The sequence below is a fragment of the Rhododendron vialii genome, chromosome 10a, assembly GCF_030253575.1.
Source record: "Rhododendron vialii isolate Sample 1 chromosome 10a, ASM3025357v1".
Lineage (NCBI taxonomy): Eukaryota > Viridiplantae > Streptophyta > Magnoliopsida > Ericales > Ericaceae > Rhododendron > Rhododendron vialii.
Genome location: NC_080566.1, coordinates 13,000,228 through 13,026,449, shown reverse-complemented (window position 1 = coordinate 13,026,449; position 26,222 = coordinate 13,000,228). Strand labels below are relative to the sequence as shown.

Below are 26,222 nucleotides of genomic sequence, written 5' to 3'. Positions count from 1 at the left end.
AATTTCGAACACAACCTAACAAAAATTATCTCAAATAGAGCTCAAAACATCAATGCCTATAGCCATTGATGAAGTAGGACCCAACCCTTTCATCTTCTTTGAGAAGAGGAGTTAGTATTCATGGCAAAAAAATAGGTGTCAGAGGATTCCCCCTGGGGGTTCAAGACCTCCAGTCTGGCATGGTACCCTAATTTCCGATAGCTACAGTTTCTTCAGGGACAGTCCCTTGTTCCTGTGCGCTAGTGTTTTTTCTACAATGAGTATAACTGCCCCTGTTCTCTGGTCCATCAGCTTCTGATTTTTTCCTCTTTCTAACCAGATGTCCGGGCCAGCTTGCGCGTACCTGGACTAATTTCGGAGTCCTGAAGTTAACAACCGTGCAAACCCTCCAGTGGCCCTAAGATTTGAAATGTTCGGCCACCGTGGAATTTGAACAAGCAATCTCATTGAGTAAAAACACTTATTAGCTTTCTCGTACCCACTTGGCCAAACCCCTTCGGTAAAGCAAGAACTGATCCATCAGCTTCTGATTGGTCACAATAGATGCCAATTCTCCAGTCAAACACATGTTGTGAATTCACATGTTTTTGTCTTATGAGATAGCACCAAAAATCATTTGTGGAAAAAAAGGAAGCACCGTGGTAAATAGGTTAAAGTCATGTATTTTCTTTTTTCTTTCCCTGGTTATGATAGAACTGGAGCAGGGCTTGTCGCCAGTTTATAAATATGTTGTTATCAAGACTCGTAAAATAACACGATGCTTGAGCTCAGTTTGTCGCAAGTTCGTCTGAGATCGACTCGACTAGTAAATCAGTCAACCCTTGAACACATTTCACAACTTCAAATTTCGTGCTGTGCTGATTTTCGATTTCATCGTAAACTCCACAAACTAAGATTGATTTGTATTCAATAAAATCATAATTTGAAAGTTCAACATCATAAGGTTTCATACTTTCCTTTGAAGCAACTTATATGGAACCAATCTTGTTTCTCTTACCTTATTTAATGTTGGGATGCTATTTGCATTTAGTTTTCTTCAAAAATTGTCACTGGGAGCTTTATATCTCCTCCCAAAAAGTCACTTTGCAATGTTATAAAGTACATATAGATGTATAATGGAAAAACTCACATGCTCCATGGTCTTAAGCAATAAAAGTTCATAGACATCATCAAACCTAATAAGTGAGCCTTTGGCTTGGCTTAGAATCTAGACATTAGTTTCGTCTCTTTATATCTGCTTTTTATTGTGTATTTCTCTGTGATGGGTTGGCTGTAGTTTTCCTTTTGTATTCGGATGGAATCGATGTAAGTGCTGTTTGGCATTTTAATGATATGTGCTTCAGATAAAAAAAAAACAACAAAACCTAATAAGCACATTTCTATACTTTGATGAGCATGGCTAAATTCTTGGCGTATCTTTACGAAAATAAAAAAATGACACTGCAATTTAAAAAAAGGAAATAGGATGTTTGTCACCGACCCTGATAAATAGGTGTACAAATTTGCTTTGCAAATTTTATTAAAACCAAAGTTGGTATGAATCATGTCCAACTTATTGAAAAATGATAATGTCAAAACTATTTTTGTTAATGTCAAAAATCTAATGGATAATAGACTTGTATCCTACACATGGTACGAGCCCAACTCTTCACTAACTCCTCCTTAATTAAACCATAGATTACCAAACTCAACCCTACACTACCCACCTTACCCATAGCCAACCCCAAACCTATCCTCTACTCCCATGGCTAACCCTTCCACCAACAAGCGGAATGGAAAAAAAAAAATACCACCCATGCCGCCTTGGTTGTCGAATCTCTGATGCCTACAAACCCATCTGATCATTTATATCCGCAATGGCAATCGCTCGAGCTACTTTCGTAATGGGCATCGCGCCATGAAAACACACTATGCATTATAAAAATCTCAATATGAAATGCAAATCTCATTCAAATTAATGCTCTAAGCACCATGAGAAAACGACATAGCATTAATCAGGGGGTAGATGGTGCCTGAGAATGTTCTTTGCACTCTATCCGTTGAGATGCAAATTTTATGCTTAGTTGAGAGAATGTCCTCATGTACGTTCTAAGAGATTGCAAGACATGAGCAATGAACCCTAAGAAGATGATGATTGTGATGATGAATCGAACTTATAGGTGTTGAGGGCGTCACGTATCAAACATTTTACTTATTGTCTAGATTTCTCTTACGTTTCTTCATTGTGCACGAAGAACTTGTCAAATTGATATCAAATAATCGACTTCAATAGCTTTGGAAATCCCCTTCGAGCCTCCTCAAGTTTATCTGGCGACATTCGTGATTGCAAACAAATCAGTTTTCGATATTGCAAAAAAGCAAGCAAAATGTTACCATAAATTCAATCACATATTTCAAATCATTGTTTTTGAGTTTCAAACCTCTAGAATCGAAATCGATGGAATTAGGGTTTCGAAAGAGAGGGGAAAGAGAAAATGAGGCCATGTTCGAACCCAAACCTTACGAGGTTTTGAAAGCCAGGGAAAGTGGGAGAAGGAGGTTAGATTTTCATTTGGTCGCGCGTTTGAGGGAGAAGGACGTAGAAGAAGAAAAATATGTTAGGGTTTTCGTGTTTCATATACGAAGAGCATTTCGAGAATGTGCCATAGAGTTCAACGTAATTACGGTCCAATAGCTTGACCAGTCTCTTAAAAATTCATTCTTCCAAAAAAGTGGAGTGGTTCTATTTTATTGATAGGCTTGGGCTACCCAAACTTAGGCCTCGTTCCGCTAAAAAAAATAATTAATTATTTTTTTAATTAAAAGTGGTGTATTCTCTTATAAAGCGAGAAATAAGTACTTAAAAAATACGGAGTAAAAAATTTAGCCTTAAAAACAGGGGAAAATGACGGCCAAGGACGTGTTTGATAATTAATACCCTCCAAGGACATTTTCAGCATTAACAAATGTACTCAAATGTTCTCAGCATGTCCTTGGCGGGTATTAATTATCAAAACACGTCCTGGGCCGTCATTTTCCCTAAAAACAGGTGTGATATCGGCCTGCCAAGTTTAAGCCCGCTACACCAAACCCAAACTCACTTTACTCCATCCCAGGCCCAGCCCATCCACTCGTTCGAAAAATTCCACTGAGCGCCACAACACAACGTTTCAAAATCCAGATGTGAGAACTGAGCAAAGTCAGTTGCGTAAAGAACACAAAAATGGAGAAGAGACTCCGCTCGTCGCTCCAGACCTCCGCCGAAGAATTCCTCTCGTCGGCGGCGAAACTGGGGTTCAAATCGGCGAAGCCCTCTCTCAAAACCCTAATTCACAGCCTCAAACCCTCCTCCTCCTCTCTCTCCTCTTCCCTCCCTCTCTCTCTCCACCAACTCATCTCCCAGTCCATCACCCGCTTCAAACAACTCTCCCAACCCCCTGCCCCCGTGGACCCGGCCAAGTCTCCCAAATCCCCGCCCGCGAAGCGCCCCCGACGCTCTTCCCGCCACGCGTCCAAGAACAACATCGACGATTCAGGTGTTGTGTATTTTGATTCACATTTTAAGCAATTATGTATTTGGTTTTTTGCATTTGTTTCTTGACAGTATTGTCCTTACGCCCTGTTTGGTACATATGGAAAAGAAAGGAAAGGATACGAGATAGAAAGTTTGAGGAGCTAGGTAGTGTCAGAGCAGATTTGACTTTTTTCTTCTCTTTTTCCTCTCAAACCAAACAAAGGAAGAGGATAATTTTTTTATTTTCCATAGGTACCAATAATTTTTCATATGTTACCTATGTGAGTACTCAATTATTCCATTAGAGGAGGTTAATGGATTTGAACGTTGGCTGAAAGTTACAAATGGATTTTGTAACTCCTCAAGACTTAAGGCATTATCTCAATATATATATCCTTGTCACTGTGGCCTCCTATTATTTGCGTTTACAGAAATTCTAACAAATATATCCAACATCAAATATTTACTACATCAGGCACAAAAGATGAAGAGTCTAAAGTGGTCAATGAAAGAGAAAATGTGATTCAGAAGCTTCAGATTTATACTTATGTGGCGCTTCTATGCATTTCGCATCCGAAAAAGGTGTTTTCACCCTCCGATTTGTTACTGGCTGTTCGCGAGTTGCACGACAATCTGGTCCTGTTCGAGTCGGATCCGGTTTTACTCTCGGAGGTCTCGAGTCTGTGCGATTTGTGGTGGAAATCGGAGTTTCCCGGCCGAGAAACCCTAATTTCACAGTCGTTGCCAGTTTTGCTGTCGAGGTCTTTGACATTGAAGAAGAAAGTGGATGTGCATAGAGTTTATGCAATTCGCGAAGCGTTCATGTTGTTTGATTTTGATGATGAGAGCATTGAGGACTTGAAGCTATTGCTGATAAGGTGTGCGATCACTCCCTTGTACTTAAAGACAGAGGATGGGAGGAAGTTCATAGCATATATGTTTGGGTTAAGTGGGCAGTTGTTGAAGGAGGCACTGGCTATGATTAAATCACAGATTCCGTTTGGGAGGAAGTCGATGCTGGAGGCGTACGGTGAGATTTTGTTCAGGGGTTGGAAGCTTGTTGAGGGGAACTTGAGGGATGAGATTGAGAATGGGTTTCTGCAGGGGTTGATTGAGGGGGCAATACATGCTAGTTCGGATTCGTTGGCTGCGTCGATAAGAAGGGTTTTGGGAGGGTTTATTGCCCAAAGAACGGTTGATGGTGTTGAGAAGCTTTTGTTTTGCCTTGCTGAGCCTGTGATATTCCGGTCACTTCAGGTTTTTTGCGATTTCTTCATGTATTTTTGCTGCCATTTTGGATAGTTGGCTTGAATTGAATAGCTCTATATGGTGGCCACAACTGATTTGTGTTGCTTATTGGAACTTGTTTCATTTTCTTGATTTATCATGTACATGCATGGAAAAGTTGTGACCTGTCAGTATGGTAAATGAGAAAAATAAGACTTCATTAGAAACAAAGAAAAAGCATCAATCAAGGTAACAAGGGTAGTGAAGAACAACCCAAGAACAATGAGGGATTAATCATCGACTAATTCCCGGTACATAACGCCTAATCAACGGGTTGGGTGGCCACCTAGTGTCTAGGCCCCGCCCACCTACACTAACTTTTAGAACACTCTGTCATGTCACTGTCTCCGTTTATGAAAATGTATACTTCAATAGATTTGGAAGGAGTAATGACTTAGGCAGCTCAGTAAGGCTTAAATGCACTATTACTTGCCACCAAATCATCGACAAAACCATACCCGATATTGTAATCATTATTGATCAGCACAAAGAATATACAGCTCTTCGAGAATGTATTATTTTGGGAATTCCAACGGCTTAGCAAAAGAAAAATTGCAGTATACTAGGCAAATAGCCTATTGAGTTCTCAACTATGTTTTTAGTTCTTCAACTTGTTAATGACTTATTTATTTGGACAATTTGAGCCAGCTTAATTTTCGATGTTACTGCAAAATTTGGGCAGGTTGCCAACTCAAATGTTCGTCAAAATGCGTTGCATCTACTTCTAGACCTGTTCCCTCTTGAAGATCCTGATTCTACAAAGGAGGTCAAAGATACGCTGCTGGATAAACAATTCTTTTTGTTGGAGAGATTACTGATGGATGACTGTCCAGATGTGAGGGTTGTAGCAGTAGAAGGTTCCTCTCGCATTCTTCATCTGTTTTGGGAAATCATTCCTACGTCTACCATCACAAAGATAATCACCAAAATATTTGACGACATGACTCATGATCCATGCAATGAGGTCAGGCTTGCCACGTTGAATGGCATTGTATATTTGCTTGGCAATCCTCAATCTCATGAGATTCTTAAAGTTCTTCTACCAAGATTGGGGCATCTGATTCTCGATTCTTCCTTTGCCAATCGCTCTGCTCTTGTAGATCTCCTTCTTCTTTTAAGGGACATTAGGAGTTTCCAATTTCATAAGGTACATATTACCTTGCAATTTAAATTTTGGAGTCCTTATAAACAAGAACTATTTGTGATGCCTCTTGTCCTCAATGGTTGATTAACCTTTTTTCTGTTGATATTTCACAGGTTGTGCGCCTGGATTTATTACTGTCAACACTTGCAAGTGATCAACCGCCGATTGGTCAAAAAATCACTAAACTTCTGATGCCATCATACTTCCCCTCAAAAGTAACTGTGGAGGAAGCATGTAATCGGTGTGTCACATTAATTAAACGGTCTCCCATAGCTGGGGCAAGGTTTTGTGAATTTTCTCTATCAGAAGGGGCATCTTTGCATTCTCTCATGGAGCTAGTCAAAGTTTGCATCAGTTTGGTTTTGTCTCGTAACAAACTTGATGGGGATCAGATTGATGGCTTACTAGTCGCCATTGCCAACCTTTGCAAAAGCTTAGTGAGTGAGGTATCATATCAGGCTACCATTAAGGAGTTGTTGTCCATTGAAAAGCTGAGATGCTTGTTTGGTGCTGCAGCTACTCAGCGTGCTCAGTCCTCTGTTTGTGAGATCATTTCCTTCGTCTCTCCAGATGATATTGGTGTGCTTTTTGATGATTGCATGGCTTTGGTCACAAGTTGTTGTGGTTTATCCAGAAACATGGAAAGGCAAGTTGAAGTGAGGTCCATCCACAAGATGATGCTGTCTTGTAATTGGTTTGATGAGATATTTGAAACTCTGGCAAGGATTTTGCAAAACACTGCCCATGGATGCCATACCAAATTTGGCACAGAAATACCAAGTCACACTGATCCCTTTGCCAAGCGAAGGAAAATTAAGTCTACGAAGGGGAAACATGTCAGTGGGAAAAAGTCTTCCACCACGTCTACATCTTCATTTGAAGAGGAGTATTCCGTTGCTTTAGGAATAGCCTGGCAGATAAAGGACTTGCTTGTAGATGAAAACAGTCGAATTGCTATGTTGAAGTCTCAAATTTTGGAAATCGCATTCTTTGCTTTAAAGGTCATTTCTGAAGTCAGCATTGTACAGTGCAGGCATTGCGATTATATGGACACATCTCCAATCTTGGCATATACATCTCTTACTCTCCACATGTCTCTTCAAAATGTCAGCATAAATGGAGTAAACAATCATGGAACCAAGAAAAAAGATTCTACTGATTCTGCAAGATCATCGTTGGAGGCAAGTGATATTAGCGCAGAACTATTTTGTTGATTACGGTTTAAACACATAATAAGGTTTATCACCTGAGATTGTTCTGTTGCTTTTGTACATGAACTCAAGTCTTATTTGCTACACATGAAATCTGGATTGTCTAATCGATTGTAACAACTCGTCGAGACTTGATACCTCCTGACCTGAACATGTCTATGAATCCTCTTTTACTTTTTCTTGTTCCATGCATACTGAAGTACTCCCATTTCTTATTCTCATATGTCCGGTAATAAGCTTGGCTGCTTCTCCCTTATTTCTCCTGATCAGCCCTTTCACGAATTTCAGATTCGTTTTTCTATTTCTGATTTACATCTCCCTGAAAATCTGGATTAATTGTTTTGTGGTCACTGATTTTCATTGGTTGCTTGGTTTTCTAGAGTGATTTCTGTACAATGCGTCTTCTTCGTCTTTAAATCAATTGGTTCCTCTTGGTTCAGTTACCATGGAAGGTCTTTTGCAAGTACCAAAGTTTCAGAAAAGGGTAGATGGAATTTCTACTATCAATGCCATTCTTGTTTAAAGATAGATCACGGGGATCTGAAGGAACAAAATACCAACTTCTGCACTTCTCATAGATGTTATCATGTTTAGTGAATCATATGAAATGGTGGGAATTTTGAAGCTTTCTTGGTTGATTTTATATTAGGGAATCTGCCTTAACTGGACTCTACCTTTTCCATCACCTTTTGTGTTAATGACTTTTTGATTGGTTATTCTTTTGCCACTGTTTAAAATCTGAATCTGTGGTTTTTCAGCCAACTTTGCTGGAACAGACCATGGATCATCTATTCAACTGTACAAAGAAGTTATTTGAAGCTGGTGACACAGGAAACTCCAGCGAATTGCCGTCAGAAGCAAAGCAGGAGAGGAGGAAGAAGACAAGCTATCATGGCCAGCAAGAGAAAGATTCAGAAATCAGAACCTCAAGCCCAAGTGATGGAGGTCAGTGATGGCAGAAGGGTATTTTTTGCCTGAATGCATCTGTTTTAGTGAACCCTCGTTTGCTGATATTTTGTGAGTATTGAAATTAAAACAATGATCGATGAAATGGGCATAGTGTTTCTCATCTTGTGAGTTTGACCCTGCACTTAGTGCTCCTCAGTTGAAGGACTTTGTTGGCCAATTTTCCCCTCTGAAGTTCCAACTTTCCAATTATCACCAAAACTCGGGGAACTGCTGAGAAGTGGTAGAACAAAAAAAAAAAAAAAAACTTTTGATTGTCTATTGAATGTAACTGGAATGGTTTTATGATAAAAACGATTGCATTTCGGAATATATGGGTCAGTTTGTTTTGATAGTTTATATCAATTCTCTTGTTTGTCCATGCTGATCCTGCACTTTATATTCAACACAAACAACATTTCAGAGTTTCATGTTGGGCCTCTTGCAGGTTAATTACCAATTTAATATGGCAGCTTTCTGGACCATTGTTAGTTTGTTATTATTTCTTCGAACTCTGTCCCAACTCCGAATAGTATTGGTAAACTATTAGTTGAGCTTATTTATCAACTTCATGCAGAATCCATTTTAAGCGAACAGAAAAGGATGTTCAGTACAGTGAAGATCCTGACTGCAGTTCTCAAGTACATTGTCGATGCAACTGCAATGGGTCTTATTTCCTTCAGTCAAGTCAAGTGCTTGAAATTCTCACTGGATTATGTGGAGTTCATTATGTCTAATTTAAAGCAACAATCCAGTGACAAGGTGCAGTTTAAGGAGGAAGATTTTAAAGATGCATTCCTCTGTTGGAAAAGCTCCTTCACCTATTTCGCCAAATTGCTCAATTTAGTCCTTGTAAGCTCCAATGGAGATTCACTCCCTCCCCCAGAAGCTCATAACCTCGCCAATGGTCTTCTCGATCTAATAGTTTCAATTGAATCGTTTTTGGGCTCTGGTTATGCAACACGTGTTGTTGCTGCAATGAAGCCGTGGCTACCTGACTTGATTTTGGCATTGGGGTCAGCACACATACAGAAGCAAACTGTAGAAGACAGAGAATCTGAATTGTCCTGTTATCCATTATGGCTCACAATGTTAGCAAAAATTGAATTCCGTGAAATAAGTGAAGTTGCGGATGAGGAAAGTGAGAAAGTTTCTGAACAGTTGGAGTTTCCTGCGTTCAAGAAACTTACAGAAATGGTAATTCTACTTTTAAGAGGAAATGCAAACGTATTGGAGGCAGTTGGGGTGGTTTTCTTGAGTGGTATAGCAGGTGGGCTGGAAAGGAAGGATTTTGAAATGGTGTTAGGACTCGCACACTTCGTCTATGCGAAATTGGTTAAGCAGGAACGCGGAGAGTGGGAAGATCTGAAATTGATGTCGGCTTTTGTGCACGGCATTTACCCGCAATTAGAGAGAGAAGCTGAGGTGATCAGCAATGAGGATGAAAGGAAGATGTTGAAGAGTGCAATGGTTTTGCTTGAACCTGTTCAGAGAAGTAACATGGACGGTTTTTGGAAGGATCAAATGGAGGAAGAATAGATACTGTTGTTGCTAAAATTTGCAAGTTAAGTAGTCAACGGAGGAAATGTGCAAGGGAATGGACAATCTCTAACTGTTAGTAAGATGTTGAATGGAAATGTGCAGTTTGTTTTGAAAGTTCACCACAAACTGCTTTTACCATACCATATTTCCTTGCACTATTACGTGCTTCGCAATCATTATATATTTAGGCTTTGGGTAAGTTGGAAGAAGTAATTCCTTTTGCGTGGTTCATTAATGTTATGTTTGGGTTGAGATGAGGGTTTTTTTTGTTTGGTGAAAAGCAAGAACTTCATTAAATAAATAACAAAAGCAACACAAAAAGGAAAATAGAAAACAAGATTTAGATCTACACAGAGACAAATAAAAATGCACGTTGCCGAAAAAGAATCTCCGATGTTGGAAAATGATGGGCTCCATTTTTAAATCCCGCTTAGGCAGTTCAACTACTTTGCCGCTGAACCACAAAGCTAACTTGTTTTATATATTGAACAACTAATAAATATACTAAAAAATGAGAGGCTCCATTTTTAAATCCTGCCTAGGGCCTCGGAAATCTCAGGGCCATCGTAAGGTATCGCCACATAGTGCCCCAATATTTTTTCCACTACAAATTCATACAAGACTCGTGCACTTAATCTTAAGACTTTGTTTGGAACCCATGGAAAGGAAAGAAAAAGAAAGGAATATTACTCCCTCTGTTCCTTATTTAGAGTTCAGTATTTCATTTTGGGTTGTCCCTTAATAAGTGTCTAGTTTGAAAAGTTAGTGGGTAAAAGTTGGTATATTGTCTATTTTGTCTCTAAAAGTAGATTCCATTTTGAAAAGTTAGTAAGTAAAAATGTAATGATGATGGGTAAGTAAGGAAAGTGAAGGAAAAAATTGATGTGAAAGATATAATGATGATATCTTTTTAATAAGTTAGAATTATAAAGCAAGACACTTAAAAAGAGACAGAGAGAATAAAAAAATTTCCCTTCCATTGTTTGGTTGAAAGAGAGCGAAAAGAATAAGAATTTCAAGTACAGTGAATAGTAAATTCTTTCTCTCATTTTTCTTCTCTTTTATTTTTATTTTTATTTTTATTTTTCTTTCATTTCCATAAGTTCCGAACATAGTCCAAGTCTTATATGATCTCAATGTGATGACAAAGACAATTGGGCAACAAGTGGCAGTGTGCCAGTTAAACCGTTAGCCCTTTTCTTGGATCAAAATTGAATAATACTCCGTAAATCAGTGGCAAGGATTAAACATAAGAAAAATCCAAGTGGTATCAATAGAAGGTACGCATGGGTACAATAGATTTCAGGGCCACGTGTACACATCCCATACCAATCGTCATCCCCATAATCCAAAGTTGTATCTATTCAGCTTGCAGTGGATCGTCCTCTTCCCTCTGTTTCTTCTTTCATCTGATCTGATCTCTAGTGAAAATGTCAGTCTCTCCAATCTCCATAATACTACCTTTGAAATCCATCAACACCACCTCAAAACCATTTTCTTCATCTTCTTTTTCTAATACTACTACTACTACTACTACTTGTAGCAGTAGGCTTCTTAAGTACTACTACTACTCTTCCTCAAAACCACTCCGAGTATTCTGTCAACTAAAACCAGAAAGCAGCAGCAACTTCCATCATCCTCACAGTGAGTGAGTTCTTACGATTACTTCCCCTCCCTCCCAAATTACTCGTCTCTTTCGACGACCCACTTAAAAAATTGTCTATATTTCTGTAATTTATAATGATTTTATTATTATTTTTTGAAAACTTTATTAGTAATTTTGGATGGAGGGAGGATTTCTGTATCAATGTTTCTGTATGTCTTTAACAATACCAGTAGTGGGATGAAAACTACTCGTTAGTAATTAAGAAGTTTGTAATATTCCAACTTCCGACCACCCATTTTTGCAGAATCCGGCAGCAGCAAGTGGAAGACCATAATTTCAACGACGGCATTGGCTACCGCTGCCACTGCTGCTGCGGTGGTGACGACATTTAGCGCCGGCAATATGCCTGCCCTCGCGGACCTCAATAAGTTTGAAGCTGAATTACGCGGCGAATTCGGGATAGGATCCGCCGCCCAATTTGGTTCCGCAGATCTCAGGTCCATTTCCCACACCCAGAAAAACAAACCCTATATATATGTATTCTGTGGAACCTTCTTATCAATAAGGGTTTTTTTTTTGGTTCCAGGAAAGCAGTTCATGTCAATGAAAATTTCAGGTCAGTGTCCTGCATTTTCGTCAATGATTCCTTTGCATCCATGTTGCCAGCAGTTTATCTTTGTTTGGCTGCAAATTAATTTGGTTCAAAATTGTTAGTGCATCTCAGGCCCTTACTCTTTTAATCGACTCAGAACCATAGTATGAGTAAAACCCTTGTAAACTCACTCGAGTCTTTGACTCAACTTCATACCCGATTGAGTTCTACTTGAAATTTTCACCAAATTTTCAAAGGCTTGTTTTGATCTTCACGAGTTACAACTATGCCGTTAATGAAGCTTTTACTCGGAATTGTGCTCAACAATGGGGTTTGTCCATTGGAGTACTACATACCAAATGAAGCTTTTGCTTAAATTTTCTCAAATTTCAGTAAGGGCTGGAGATGCTCGTACACTATTTCAAACCAACCAAATCAAGTAGAGGAGATAAACGAGAGTAGAGTAATAGCTTTGTGTGGATTTCCAGTTGGACGAGGCTGTGAAGTGTGAACTATTCCTGTTCTTTGGAGCATCTTTAGCCAATTTAGATAAAATTAAAAAAGAAAAAGAAGAAGAAGAAGAAGTTAGGCTTAGTGAACTAGATGAAGTTGTTATGTTCAGAAATTAAAGTTCATCGGAACAATGCTTGTGTTAAATTGTTCTGGAAGTGTCTTAATAATAGTTTCTCTTAATAATAGTTTCTCAATTCCATACTCCGACTATTCAGCGCAATAATGTGTTTTGATCAACCTAATGGCTGATACAGAAGAGCAAATTTCACATCTGCTGATATGAGGGAATCTGATTTTAGTGGATCAACATTCAATGGTGCATACCTTGAGAAAGCTGTTGCATACAAGGCCAATTTTACAGGTAAAGTGAATAAAGTGACATGTAAAAACTACAGAGAAACCTTTCAACTACACAAAAGACTGTTCATTTGCTAGAACAATGTCGTCTAACACCTTAGGAGCAGCACCAAACGGGCACGCAACGTAAAACTAACATTGTGATGTGCGAATTTCGGAAAATTGGAGGACACAACCCATTAAGGGACATGTTTAAGAAGATACATTGCAAAATAACAAATATGGCTCTAATTACAAGAAGATTAGTATGATTTATGCTTTATTCACGTTGGTCACTGCATAATTTAGACAATTGTTTCTACAAAATTTGTTTGGTCATCCACGTAGTACATAATCACTCAATCATAATTTATCACACAAAGACAAGGTTTTTCGAAGCTTTAAGTAGAGCCTACTATGTTGTTTGGTACTCCCGACATGTCCTGCAAGTTTCTATTGGGCGTCTGAGAGTGACCTAAAATTGGGTCCCTGAAGTGTCTAAAGATGTGGCACTTCTATTTTGAGTGTCTGGCACGTGTCTGTATGGTGTCCTTCGGTGTTTGACATAGATATGTGACCTCAGCGAGATATTCTAACCTAATGTTCAACGAGAAATTAACTGTTCTTTGTCTTTAGTTTTCTGCTAAATTGCTGGTGCCTCTATCACCTTCATGTTAATGCCTGCCCTTTTGATCAAGTGACTATGAAACAGGTTCCATTACACATGTTTATTCTCGTAAGGCTTGAATGCAATCTGCCTTGCCTCATGCAACAGTCTTTGTGCAGGTGCGGATTTGAGCGATACATTGATGGATCGCATGGTAACGTGACCCAAACCTCAGGATATGTTCATTACCATTGCATTTAGGTTTGATTTAGGTTTTAAACTCTTACTTCAGTTTTTGTTTGGTAATTCCAAAAAGTTACATATAGTAATGATTGTGGATTCGTGATTGTTTCTTTGTACTAGTGTATACTTTATGTCAATTTCTTACATCAAAGTTTTTATTCATTTGAACAGGTAACTCAGTAGTGAGGGCCTAAAACCGTAATGTAGAATTACCTAAACTAGCTGCTTTGCCTCTATTAAGCAAGACAATGTATTTTCTGTACTATGCTAACAGGTTCTCAATGAAGCCAATCTTACAAATGCTGTCCTTGTTAGATCGGTCCTCACCCGTAGTGATCTTGGTGGTGCTGTTATTGATGGTGCTGACTTCAGTGATGCTGTTTTGGACCTTCTCCAGAAACAGGTATCTTATGGCCACAATTTATATTGAATATACTTTACCAATTCACTCAATCATCCATCATACAATAGTAATTAACTTTGATTGCACATCAAAGCATCTAGAAGCCTGTTTAATATCTCGATGGAAAAAAGTGCAAGTGAAAAGAAAAAAGGAGATATTAGTTGCTGATTAACATAAATCGACACCTTAGGCTGCATGCTTCCTTAAGCAACAATGACAGATCGAACAAACATGAAGCATCCTGAGACGCTGACAGAAGCAGAAATTGGGCACCAACTAACCCAAACCATCTCTTGAGTCAATTACGACTAAGCTCTGTTTGACACTACCACTAGGTCGACTATTTTCTTTTGTGCGAGGCATTGAATGCTCACGTCCTCTCACATAGGCAATTATCAAGTTGAATTGCTATCCAGGTTCCTGTAGTCCATAGATGAACTTTCGTCCATAGATTCCACTTCGCAGTTTTATGCCTTTAAATCTATTTGAACTTTCATCCTGATCTCTTTTATATGATGCAAGTTTCTCAGAGCATGTCATCTTTGAGCTTGTCATGTGTAGTGATAGGTTGAGCTTGTCATCTTTGTATGACGCTCCCTAGTGTGTTACTATAGGGTTTCTCTTTTGTATCATTGTATCGTTTTGATTAATGATATGGAAACCTCTTCTTTGCGGATCAAAAAAGAAGTTTCTCACAGCATGGATCAACCATATATCCTGATCGACCCATGCAGGATTCTGCAGGAATATAGACAACTGAACAACTGACAACTTCCAAGCATTATAACCTTGTCCTTTACATAATTTTCCTTCATTTATCGTCGATTGTTACCTTGTTCCTTTAAGTTGGTAATTTGTATATTGCTGAAGTTAATCAAGCTGTAAACTGTTGAAGTAATTGATTACACTTGTCAAAATGTGTTATAAAATGATAGCTTAGTGAAATGGAATGGTTTAACTGAACTATGTGGATAATAGCCCATTGCAGCCATTATCTTTAATTTCCTTGCACACAGAGACTAATTTTTCTGCATCACACTGTCTTAAAAAAAAATCCCGAGTTTGATATCATTTTCCATTCTCATATATTCTTGCATTGTACCATAGTTCACTTCATTTACATGTTTCATGAGTTGTATTTTTGTGTAGGCTCTTTGCAAATATGCAAGTGGCACAAATCCAGTAACTGGGGTGAGTACCAGATTGAGCCTTGGTTGTGGAAACAGTCGACGTAATGCTTATGGTAGCCCTTCCTCCCCTCTATTAAGTGCTCCACCGCCGAAGCTGCTTGATAGGGATGGGTTCTGCGACCAAGCCACCGGTCTTTGCGATGCAAAATAATGATATCTTGTAAATACACGTGTGAGAGAAGAAATGACAGTGAGTAAAGCTTTTCTAAACCTTGTGCATTATTCAGCTTTGACTTGGATTAGGAAGGGGAAACATTATCCATTACCGGCATGTTTTCCCTGACTAGAAAACCAAAGAAGAGGAAAACAAAGATTTTACGAAATGGTTCTTTCCATCACTGGTAGTTGTGCAGGGTATAAATACCGGCACTATACGAGTAATGAGTAGCCATGCACGATCTTTCTGTGGAGATACCAACCTGCACACAAGGAAAGACACTGTTAATGTCTTTGGTTGGTTTGGCCGGAATGACACGCCGATGCCTACCTAAATAGGATATATGAAGTACGGAGCGAAGTAGAGCGTGTATATGTAAGAGGACGTACCTCTTTCTGCAAGCTAGACTTCGTCAATCACAAGCTATATTGACGTGAACCTGGGAGACCATGAATTCGCAAGTGTGCCAAGACATTCTGATAGCCTTGCTCATGAATATTCATCGTAAACATTACATCCGGATTTGCTCGGTTTTCTGTCGGGTGTATGTCTTAAGAGTCATCACGCGACAGAGCTCGATCTATTAGTTCGATGACTTTGGTCATTATCTTCCCTGATTGGACCCGATCACTGGTCCGTGCAGTGTTGGGCTTCTCTTTTATGTCCATCATACAATCGCCCTGCTTCTCTAAACTGTAGTAGAATATGTGGTGGCGTTGATGTGCATATAGTGGTAGATTCCCTCGGACGAAAAAGTTGTTCCCATCAAAGTTGTTAATCCAGTACCAGCCAGTACATACCGTACCAGCATCAAAACCGAACACACTAATGGGCGGTGTTTGGAAGGATCAAATGGACGACAAATAGAGGTTTTTTTTATCCGAGCTAAATTTGAAAGTTGGCAGAGGAAATGTACAAGGGCATGGACAATCTCATTTACTCTAGTAAGAATGTAAGATGTTGAATGAAAACATGCAGTTTGTGTTCAAAGTTCAACACAAACGGCCTTACCATATTTCGTCGCACTATGTGTTTTGCAATCGTTATACTTAGGCTCGGGTTGGATTTTTAAAAAACTATTCGCTCGAATAGGTTTTTTTTTTTTTTAAATCCAGATCATTGATTGCCGAAACGGACGGCTGAGATTGCGCGGAGCAGTGAATAAGTTTCTCTCTAATTTCAAAGGTTAATCTCGATTGGGACTATTAGCCTACAATAACAACGACACTGCAAAATGAACAGAATTCTACCCGAAGTTTAGAGAAAATGAATTTATCCCATGTCACATACCGAATACACTTAAATATGGAAAAACTTGGCACCACAAGATAACCGAATCATTGCATAACAGACCATAAATGGAAGTTCTAGCTAATTTAGTTTAACACATGATAGTAAGTAAATCTTCTCCTCACCCTCCTGAGTTTATTTGAAAATTTTGAATCTGAGGAGGGCGCTAGGGACTCCGCCCAACATTGTTTATGCTCCCTCTGTTGGCAAAGAATACTAGAAGGAAATTCGGAATCTTAAAAATGAAAAATTATGCGGTAGTAGATTCCCGATTTCAATTTATATCTTTCGGTATTGTTCTCGAAGAGAGTACCAGAAGAACATCCCTCCTATCCAAGAGCTTCCATCACCTCAGAACAGACTACTACAATGAACAAAAGAGCTTTTGTGTGCATGAGATTTGAAAAGTGTTGTTACCGAATCACGTATCCACTGGAATCATCTTCAAGCCAGCTGCAACCGGCATGCCTAAGAACCCGACAAATATGCTAAAGAACCACTGTCCAAAAGTGAGTGGTGTTGTATTTGCAAATGCTCCAAGGTACTCGATGATTATGATCTGGAAAAAGACCGTGCAACTGATAACGAGTACAAAAACATAGTTGTCCAATATTCCTTCTAAGACATCGATTTTCTCCATCTCTCTGGAGCTTATTTCGTTAAACACCTGCAAAACAGTATCAAAAACAGTATTTTTTGCCCCTGTTATGGTTGGTCTTGGCCTTCTCATTGAAACTTTTATCTGGAAACTAAGTTGAGACCTTACATACATCTCTTTTTTCCTGCTAGTTTTTGAATCTCCGGTCTCATTCAACCAAGGACCAAACCTTGTTTTGTTGTGATGTTTCAGTTTGCCCGGAAAACATTTTGAAAACAGTTCGGAATCATTTCAAAATTCTAGCTGGAACCTGATGGAGATGTCAAATTGAAAGGACTACGGTATGTATGAAGATATCATTGTTGGGTATTGCTAATGCGTGTCAAAACATCTCAATATTTCTCTAACTTCAGAAGAATTTTGACATGTTCCAGCTTGTTTCGGTGTGTGTCATGGAAACATTGGAATTTCGCGACTCCACTATTTTGTTTCATTTGGTCACCTAGAAAAATGAAACAAAATTTTGTTTCTTCCATTAGAAAAGAACATAACATAAAACCTTTAAAAATGCCTTAAACAACATGCATATTTTACATCTAAATGTAGCTGGGATTGTCTACTATTTCAAGAAAACTTATCAGACGTAAACTTGTTATACGAAATTACCTGACAGAAAACGAAACAGTTGAAAATAAGCGTGTTCAGGACCAGATCAGAATCGCTTCCATCAAGTCCAAACACGCATTTCCCAATTGATTGAAGAAACCAAATTACCAAGAACTGATACAAGGATTGCCCAAGTATATTCCTCCACATAACATTGGTGATGAAATTCCCTCTTCTTCCAACTGGTAATCGCTTCATTAACTCGTCGTTAGGAGGCTCAGTGGCTAGTGCAAGTGCTCCTAACGTGTCCATAATCATGTTGACCCACAAAAGCTGAACAGCGGTGAGCGGAGCACTCCCTATAGCACAGTTAGATGGACAAGGATAAGCACATCTAGTGGCATGGTTTCTGCTCTTTTTCAGTTTTCTTTCTTATTAAAAGGTTTTTATCAGAGAGACAAACAATAATTTCAAGTACTCCGTAATGCAAGCTTTCTTACCTGTCATACAAGCTGAAGTGAAGTTGACAATTAGAGCAACCACATTAACAGTTAGTTGGAACTGTACAAACTTTTGAATGTTAATGTACACTGAGCGCCCCCATCTGGCCACGGTCACAATCGTCGAGAAATTATCATCCAAAATTATGACATCAGCACTCTCTTTGGCCACCTGAAAATGGGAATAAGACTGTCTAAGAATATGGCACTTCAACAAAGATATTGCCACTCCAAAATTACTATTGCCACACCAAAATTTACTATTACCACTCCAAAATTACTATTGTCACACCATTCCATTGTGGATGAGAATGACTATTCCAAAACACAACCAAACTTGGGAATGGGAATGGATATTCCAATCTCATTTCATCCAATTCCATTCCACCCTCAATTCCCTACCATTTGTCAATTCCACTCCGTCGAACCAAATGTACCCTTTGTGTTGAATGCCTTTCTCCTATTGACTGGAAGACATTTTAAACCCTTAGCTCATCTTCTAACTTGGCAGTTCCCAACCAAACTTGAAAGCTACTATGATTTTCCCATATGGGAGTGTCCTTTCACATTTTATTAAACTTGAAAGCTACTACGATTTTCACATTTTACTTATTTAACATGGCCATCCAGGCAAGAGAATGATGTTGCATCATAATTAAATAAATAAAAAAAGGAAAAGGGAAATGTTAATAAAAGGAACAAGAATGTAGTTGACCATGAACACTTCCTGGTTCCTGCTACACTTCTAACCTGACCAGAACTGCATTAACAAAAGAAATCAATTGAACTTAAATTGAGTTACTCTGTGGGGCCAACAGCTTTGCCAAAAGCGCAAGGAAATTTTTTGCTTATGTATCCTATTTCAGTGCAATTCGTAATTTTTGATGCCACATCAAAAGACAAGTTTCTGGTGGAGGTTCGATGAATGTGTGGAAAGAATTACTGAGTCTCAGCCCTAAGTTGTGCTCATATTGATAGGGCCAACTAAATATATTTCGATCCTATATTGGAGTGTTTAAACTTCTTTATTTGCAATGGCAATAGAATAAGTGAGACACAGGGTGATCACACAAGTAAACTCACCTCAGTTCCAGCAATGCCCATAGCAAGTCCAATATCGGCTTCATGAAGTGCTGGAGCATCATTTGTTCCATCGCCAGTCACGGCAACAACTTCATCAAATGTGGTTCGCAAATGCTTCACCAATGTATGCTTGTCTAGAGGTGAAGATCGAGCCATCACCTATTAAAATGTAAAAATTACGAGCCACGCGTCAAGAAAGCCCCTTTTCTTCCTAATTAAAAAGTAAAAATCCAAAAAGTACCTGAATTTTGGGGATCAGTTCATGCAACTCCTCTAGACTCTTCTCCCGAAAATCAGGACCTTCTATGGCAATACCGTCATCAGTAAGTATCCCACATTCCCTAGCAATAGCTTTTGCAGTATTTATATTGTCTCCAGTAACCATGCGAACAGTAATACCCGCTGAACGACAAAGCGCAACTGATTCCTTCACACCAGGACGAACGGGATCTTTGATACCCACAATTCCAATACAAGTAAATCCTGAACCTGGGATAGGATCTTCAGCAGAAAACCCATTATCCAGTTCCTTATACGCAAGACACAGTGTCCGAAGAGCTTCACTGGCAAAACTTTCTATTGTAACCTTGAGATGGTTAATGGAAGCATCATCGAGGGGAACAGCCTCACCATTTGAATTTATCACCTTGTCACAGGAAGCCAATACTATTTCTGAAGCACCTTTGCAATGGGCCCTCAGACCACCATCAGAAAGCTCCAAAACAACCCCCATTTGTTTCTTGGTAGAGTTGAATGGCTCAACTTTAATAAGCTTAGATGCATTTCTCTCAGCCTGAAAATCTCCACCAAGCGACAAGCCAAACTCCAATAAAGCAGCATCAGTTGGTGTCCCTAATATTTCACGTTTGCCTCTTTTGTTAACCACAACTTCCCCACCAGTATTATTGAATATTGACTGCAGCAGAAGTTTTACAGCAGAATCCGGGATTTCAGAGCATAAGTTTGAAGCATTACCCGCTCTACTCACTTCCTTGACATTCAAACAAATACATGATTTAACAACAGTCATTCTGTTTGTAGTCAGTGTCCCAGTCTTGTCACTACAAATACAAGTGGCAGATCCCATCGTCTCACAAGCAGCCAAATGACGGACAAGAGCCTTATCATTCATCATCTTCTTCATAGCAAAGGCAAGGCTCAACGTCACAGCCAGAGGTAGCCCCTCAGGAACTGCAACAACAACGATAGTGACAGCAATGGCAAAATATTCCAACAATTCCAATGCATCATCTCCAGACCAACTCCAGTGAGTCCCTTCAAGCAGTTTTCGACCAAACATTTTTCGCACCAGAACTGCAAAAGTGACAACTGCAAAGAAAAGGCCTATCTTACCAATAATGGTTGCCACCCCATTCAGTTTAACCTGCAGTGGGGTCTCATCATCTCCCCCTTCACTAAGGGTTGCCATCAACTTGCCCCATTGGGTTCTCATCCCAACGGTTGTCACCATCATCTTGCATGATCCATCTTGTACCTTAGTTCCTGATAAAAGAAATGGGCTTTCAGCTGTTGACATAACGGGCTCACTCTCTCCGGTCAAACTCGATTCGTCAATTACCACTGAAAACCCTGAAACAAAGAGCCCATCTGCCGGAACTTGGTCCCCTAAAGAAAGATGTACAATATCACCAGGCAATAGGTCATATATTGACATTTTGTGCCGGTAACCGCTCCTCGTAACTTGAATGTCAATCTTCTTCTTCTCTTTGTCTAAATCTTTGAACTGTAAGGATTGCCTATAATCACTTGTTGCCGTCACAAATACAACCAACAAAATACTAGCGACGATCCCAAGACCATCATGGGCCCCCTTCGGCCATCCTTCCATTGCCAGGCCAACTATCAGAGAGACAAATGCACATACGCCAAGGATCATGAGTGTCATGTCTTGAAAGGCTTCCCAAACAAATACCCAAAAACTCCGTGCTTCACTTTCCGTGAATTTATTGATTCCAAAAATCTCCTGTCTACGAACCATCAAATCAGTACCGGCTGTGAGACCTGCGGTAGTTGATGTAGAGAGCTTGTCTGCAATACCAGATACACCGCCATGAAATTTCAGCTTTTTAAGATCATGGCCTTCAACAATGGAGCTCAGCTCATCAGCACAAATGCCGAATCCAGCAGCTTTAACTTCATCAGGGACAACATAGTCACTAAATTGCACACCTGTCCACATACCCTGAGGAGAGTCACACCAAGAAATCATTTTATCACAGAAAATAGAACATTGAAAAGTGTGAATAGCTTCACCTTGGATGAACTGAAACGCTGCTTTGGAAACCAAAACCGCAACTCTCAACTTCTCCTACAGTACACACGAGGAAAAAGAGTCAGGCGCCTTCCTTCTAAACAATGATTGGCTGGAAGTGTGAAATCACTATCAAACAGCATAGGAACTAGGAATTGCACCAGGGTAACAAGTAGGTAAAGTCAAGAGCCAACCAGTCACACAAAATAGGGTCAATAAATCTACGGGATAACTCAAAAAGAAATGTTAAAAGACAGATAAATGACTGCAAAGAATGCTACTATGGGAAATTGAAGAAGGATAATTTATGTAGCATGTGACACATTACACCTTGGAGACTAACTTTCACTAAAAGTAAGATGGTTAACTCGACTCAATAAAGTCTGGTTTACATGAAGTTTCTCTATCCAATATATGAAGGGCCATATTTACATAGCCTAGAAATAGCTGAAGAGAGAAATGGCACAAGCAAATAGGGATAGAAAATGACCTAGCATACCATCCACAAGCAACAGAGCACAACACAAGTAATTACTACATAGAAAGAAAAGGGGGTGGAAGCAAATGTTAACAAAAAAAATTCCATAACAAGTAGATAACATATGCGGACAAATACTGTTATCTCTGCAGCATGCATATTTAAAAGTACCTAATCGAAATATCAGAAGAGAAACGTACTTTATAATTTGACTATTAAAAAGAACAAGTTGATTAACTTTCAAAACACGATGCTTAATTTTTCAAAACACGATATGTAATTTTCCAAACACATCAGATTATGTTTGGATATCTGTAATCTTGATCAGTAGGAATGAGATTCAATTAGGAATTGAATTCCTTGTAAATTGTAATCTAGTATGGTATGTAATCTCATTCCAATGTTTGGATTACTTTAGGAATCATATACAGGAAAACAACGTTTAGGAACTTAATTAGAGTAAAAGGTTGCATTATTGTGAACTTTTTTTTCCAGAACTTTTCGGTATTTTTTATTTTTCATAACTTTTTGTTTAGCATTTCATTGTAACTTTTAGGATTAATCATTCCTCTCCACGAGAGGAATATGAAAAGTATAAAAATACGGACCTATGTTAGAAAAAGTTCATATAAGACGACATTTTAGACAAAACAAAAAAACATTTGTTTGATACTTTTTTGTATTTAGTGAACCTTTTTTTTTTGCTTTTGGTCATAATTTTTTATTTTATAGACTCCTCTTGTCATGATGGATGATTAATCCCCAAAATATCAAGCAAATCTAACAAAAATTTAGAAAAGATGAACAAAACACACAAAATGAAAAAAAAAAAAGTTACGAAGAACGAGCCCTAAACATGTTATCTTTTTGAAGGATTGAGCCTGGAATCTTAGATTACCATGGGAGGGAGGAATCAAATTCCTACTTAGTTTGGAAAAATGTGATTATAGAATGAATATGGCATCAAGAATCACATTTCTACTCCAGTCTATTCAAAATGTAGGAATCGTGATGATAAGGCATCACATTTTTATTCCCTCAAAATTTCTGTCATCTAAACTAAAAATACTCATACGTGCCACGTAGTTTTCCCAAATTTCGGGTGGGTCAGCCTCCCATTGGATCCGTCTCCTATAACAATGATGTCAAATAAGAATAAAAGTCTATTGGAAACTCGTAAAGTGGAATTTCTCTCTCCCTATATTCAATGGGGAAAAATACTATTGGTAGCTCCTAAACTGGAATTTCTCTCACGTCATATTCAATGACAAAAACCTATTGGTTCTCATCAAGGTTGTTAAAGGGAATACGTATTGTGTATTGTTTTATCTGTTTCACTGTCGTGTATCGTAAGATATGTTGACAAGTGTAAATACAAGTTAAAACATAGCTTTCTCGCCTTCGTAATGTTAAATACAAAAATTATTGCACATACTGAATAAATACTTAGCCATGTTCTACCAAGGAAAAATATTGTGTATTGCATCATGGTTTGTGTGGCTAGAGCAAGAATTTTTACTTAAACATATTCACTTTACAAGCTGGCATTGGCAGCTTCCATTTACTTTCTTTGGAGGGAGAGTAATTTGAGAATCTTTCAAGGCAAAATCTAGGAATGTGAATGCCATTCGTGCTAAGGTTAGTACTTGGTCTTCTGTCAAGTTCTCTGCCCAAAACCGAAGTCTATGTGAAGCTTTTTTTTTTTATACGTAAGTCTGTGTGAGGCTTGGTTGTTGGATACAAGGATTTTTGCTCTTAATAACTGCCCATAGTTTTGTTTTCTCCTTCTGTGTTGTTTTGAATGTTAGCTTGGGCTGTGTTGATGTATAGGTTTAAGGGGGATGCCCCTGTGATTGCTTTGTATCTTCGCTTGTATATAAAACTTTACCAAAAAATAAACATATGATGCGTACAGAGCTAGATATCGATTCTACCTCTAAACGTCCCAAATCGTTATATGTATCGTATCCTACATGTTATGTTAGATTTTATAGTCCAACTGCGGAGGCCTTTGCAGTTACAGCTCAGCCATTCATCTTAGCAATTAGTAGTCAAGATTTCATTTTTCCCAAGAAGATTTTTTCAACAAATTTGAACTACTAGAGATATTTTTCGACGACCAGGATCAGGAGAACTGCCCTATGCAGTCCAACGTCATACTGCAGAAAAGCATGTTTCTTCTCATAAGCCGGAATCTCTCTCGCCCAACATATACTTACACCACACAAACATAGATACAAACATCAGGAGGTTGTCTATATATGTAGACTCAGAGAGAGAGAGAGAGAGAGAGAGAGAGTGTGCGCGCGTGAAACCTGATTGGATTGGCGCATGGCGGCAGCCTCGTAGCGCTTGGAGAGATTGGCTGTGAATCGAAACCTGCGCTTGGGGTTCTTCACAACTCCACAAAGGTCCCTCCATCTCTGCAACGCCTCATCCGGGGAGTTCTTCGCCTTCACCGCCCCAAAATTCTCATTCAAAAAACTCTCCATCCCCTCTCTCCTATTTTGTTCAACCGTTATGCTCCGATCATTCAAGAATATAACTTCGCAATTCAGAGAGGAACTACGGGGTAACGGGAAGTTCCCATCGCATTTTTTTTTCCTTTCAGTTTTAAGCAAATTAGGAGTTTACCAGATGTGTAAAGGGGAAAAATTAAAGCAGAAGAAACTTCAGCAACGAAAGCTCTGCTGAAAGGGAGGAAATAGATCCGAAATCTGGTGAAAACACTTGGTGGAGAGAGAGAGAGAGAGAGAGAGAGAGAGAGAGAGAGAGAGAGAGAGAGAGAGCAACGGTCGGTGGTTAAGAGGTTTGGGGAATAACGGAATGGGCGGGGTCAAACGTCTGATCAAGTAAATACAAAAATACGTTTAAGCAAAAGTATCCAGAGTACGTTATCGAGAAATGGACAAAATACCGAGTCGTTGGAGGAGTTTCGGTCAGTAAATTTATTTATAGAAAAGGAAAAGGGGAAAATGAGGCCCCGGTGTCAATTCCATCCCGTCCTGTCCAGTTTCGATTCTTGTGGGCCCATTCGGAATTACAATAATGATTGAAACTGTTCATTTGTAGAGTTTGTAAAAAAATTCGGTACGAGAAAAATTATGTTCACTGAATACTGATTCATGATCTATCGGAATAACATTTTATCTGAAATTTATCTTGAAAAAATGCAATGTGCACGCTAAATCAAACCTATTCGAGATAAATGTGTTCAAATGATTATGACATGCTTATAAAAAAAAAAGATTATGACATGTAAAACAAGAGAATACTATGATTGACATTCGGGATGAAGTTTTGAAAACTCGATTGAACATGTGCCACAACTTTTTACTAGGTGTGATAGACAAGGTATGATCACTAATTCCAGAAAAAACTGGATTGGAAAATCCTGTAATGTAAGGCTCTGCAAGGCATCCTGTAGAGCGCACACGGGCCATCAATCTTGATAATGAATGGTTGAGATGTGATTTTTAATTATGACCGGTAAGAATCATTTATTATTGGTCATAATTAATTTTTAATGTGAACCGTTGATTAATGAGATCAACGGCTGTATGCCGTCCTACACGTACACTACACGAGAGTGCACTACAGCACCCACGGATCCGAAAAAACTACCCAATCTTTGAAAACGTTTCATTTGAAAAATTTGTACGCCATCTTAACCGGAATTCCATTGATGAGTATCTTCTAAAAATAACCTCCTAACGTCTCAACAAAATGTTCATCGATCTTCTAGATTGAGTTTTGATTCTGAGTGGGGGCTCGTAGCATAACAAGCTTTGCGGTTCAAAAAATCAACCACGTCAATTTAACATGCAAATGTAGTGTGTGGGGTTTTTAACATTTGATCGATATGCTGTTAAATATATTTTTTTTTAATCTCAAACGTAGGAACTAAAAAGTAAAAACAAGTTAATTCTATTTATAAAAATAAAAACATAGTATTAGTAAAGAGAAAAACAAACTATTCCGTATTTTCTCTTAATTAATAAACTTTTTCCACATGTAGTTCATCGTGCTTTATCTAAAAAGTTATTGCAATCAAAATATTTTTTTTGAAATGATATAATTGTCTGGTCTGCAAAACAATAACTTAAAAATTATGTACATCTTTGTG

The 26,222-nt window shown here is 38.7% G+C and overlaps 3 protein-coding genes across 7 annotated transcripts; 2 read left to right on the top strand and 1 right to left on the bottom strand.

Annotated features, from left to right (window-relative positions):
- Nucleotides 1-3,113: 3,113 nt before the first annotated feature.
- LOC131304370 (uncharacterized) lies at nt 3,114-9,857 on the top strand. The gene is made up of 6 exons (XM_058331593.1): nt 3,114-3,515; nt 3,969-4,750; nt 5,463-5,927; nt 6,038-7,105; nt 7,894-8,080; nt 8,658-9,857. The coding sequence occupies exons 1-6, from the start codon at nt 3,203-3,205 to the stop codon at nt 9,617-9,619; spliced, it is 3,777 nt and encodes a 1,258-aa protein (XP_058187576.1). The 5' UTR covers nt 3,114-3,202; the 3' UTR covers nt 9,620-9,857.
- A 1,113-nt stretch (nt 9,858-10,970) lies between these two features.
- On the top strand, nt 10,971-16,276 carry LOC131304124 (thylakoid lumenal protein TL20.3, chloroplastic). Of its 4 annotated transcripts, XM_058331246.1 has the most exons (8): nt 10,979-11,266; nt 11,533-11,725; nt 11,815-11,844; nt 12,588-12,694; nt 13,456-13,490; nt 13,794-13,922; nt 15,072-15,302; nt 15,466-16,276. In XM_058331246.1, the coding sequence occupies exons 1-7, from the start codon at nt 11,053-11,055 to the stop codon at nt 15,261-15,263; spliced, it is 900 nt and encodes a 299-aa protein (XP_058187229.1). In that variant the 5' UTR covers nt 10,979-11,052; the 3' UTR covers nt 15,264-15,302; nt 15,466-16,276. The 4 variants fall into 4 exon arrangements, with proteins under 4 accessions (XP_058187228.1, XP_058187229.1, XP_058187230.1 ...); XM_058331245.1 differs by lacking the exon at nt 15,466-16,276 and having other exon boundaries at nt 10,971-11,266; nt 15,072-15,435; XM_058331247.1 differs by lacking the exons at nt 15,072-15,302; nt 15,466-16,276 and adding an exon at nt 14,113-14,467.
- Nucleotides 16,277-16,504: 228 nt separating this feature from the next.
- LOC131303537 (calcium-transporting ATPase 2, plasma membrane-type-like) lies at nt 16,505-24,828 on the bottom strand. Of its 2 annotated transcripts, XM_058330437.1 has the most exons (7): nt 24,412-24,826; nt 21,621-21,675; nt 19,588-21,536; nt 19,347-19,505; nt 18,264-18,435; nt 17,824-18,122; nt 16,505-17,226 (listed from the first exon to the last, which is right to left on the bottom strand). In XM_058330437.1, exons 1-7 carry the CDS (start codon nt 24,586-24,588, stop codon nt 16,981-16,983), a joined length of 3,057 nt encoding a protein of 1,018 aa, XP_058186420.1. In that variant the 5' UTR covers nt 24,589-24,826; the 3' UTR covers nt 16,505-16,980. The 2 variants fall into 2 exon arrangements, with proteins under 2 accessions (XP_058186420.1, XP_058186419.1); XM_058330436.1 differs by having other exon boundaries at nt 19,588-21,675; nt 24,412-24,828.
- Between the last annotated feature and the right edge of the window lie 1,394 nt (nt 24,829-26,222).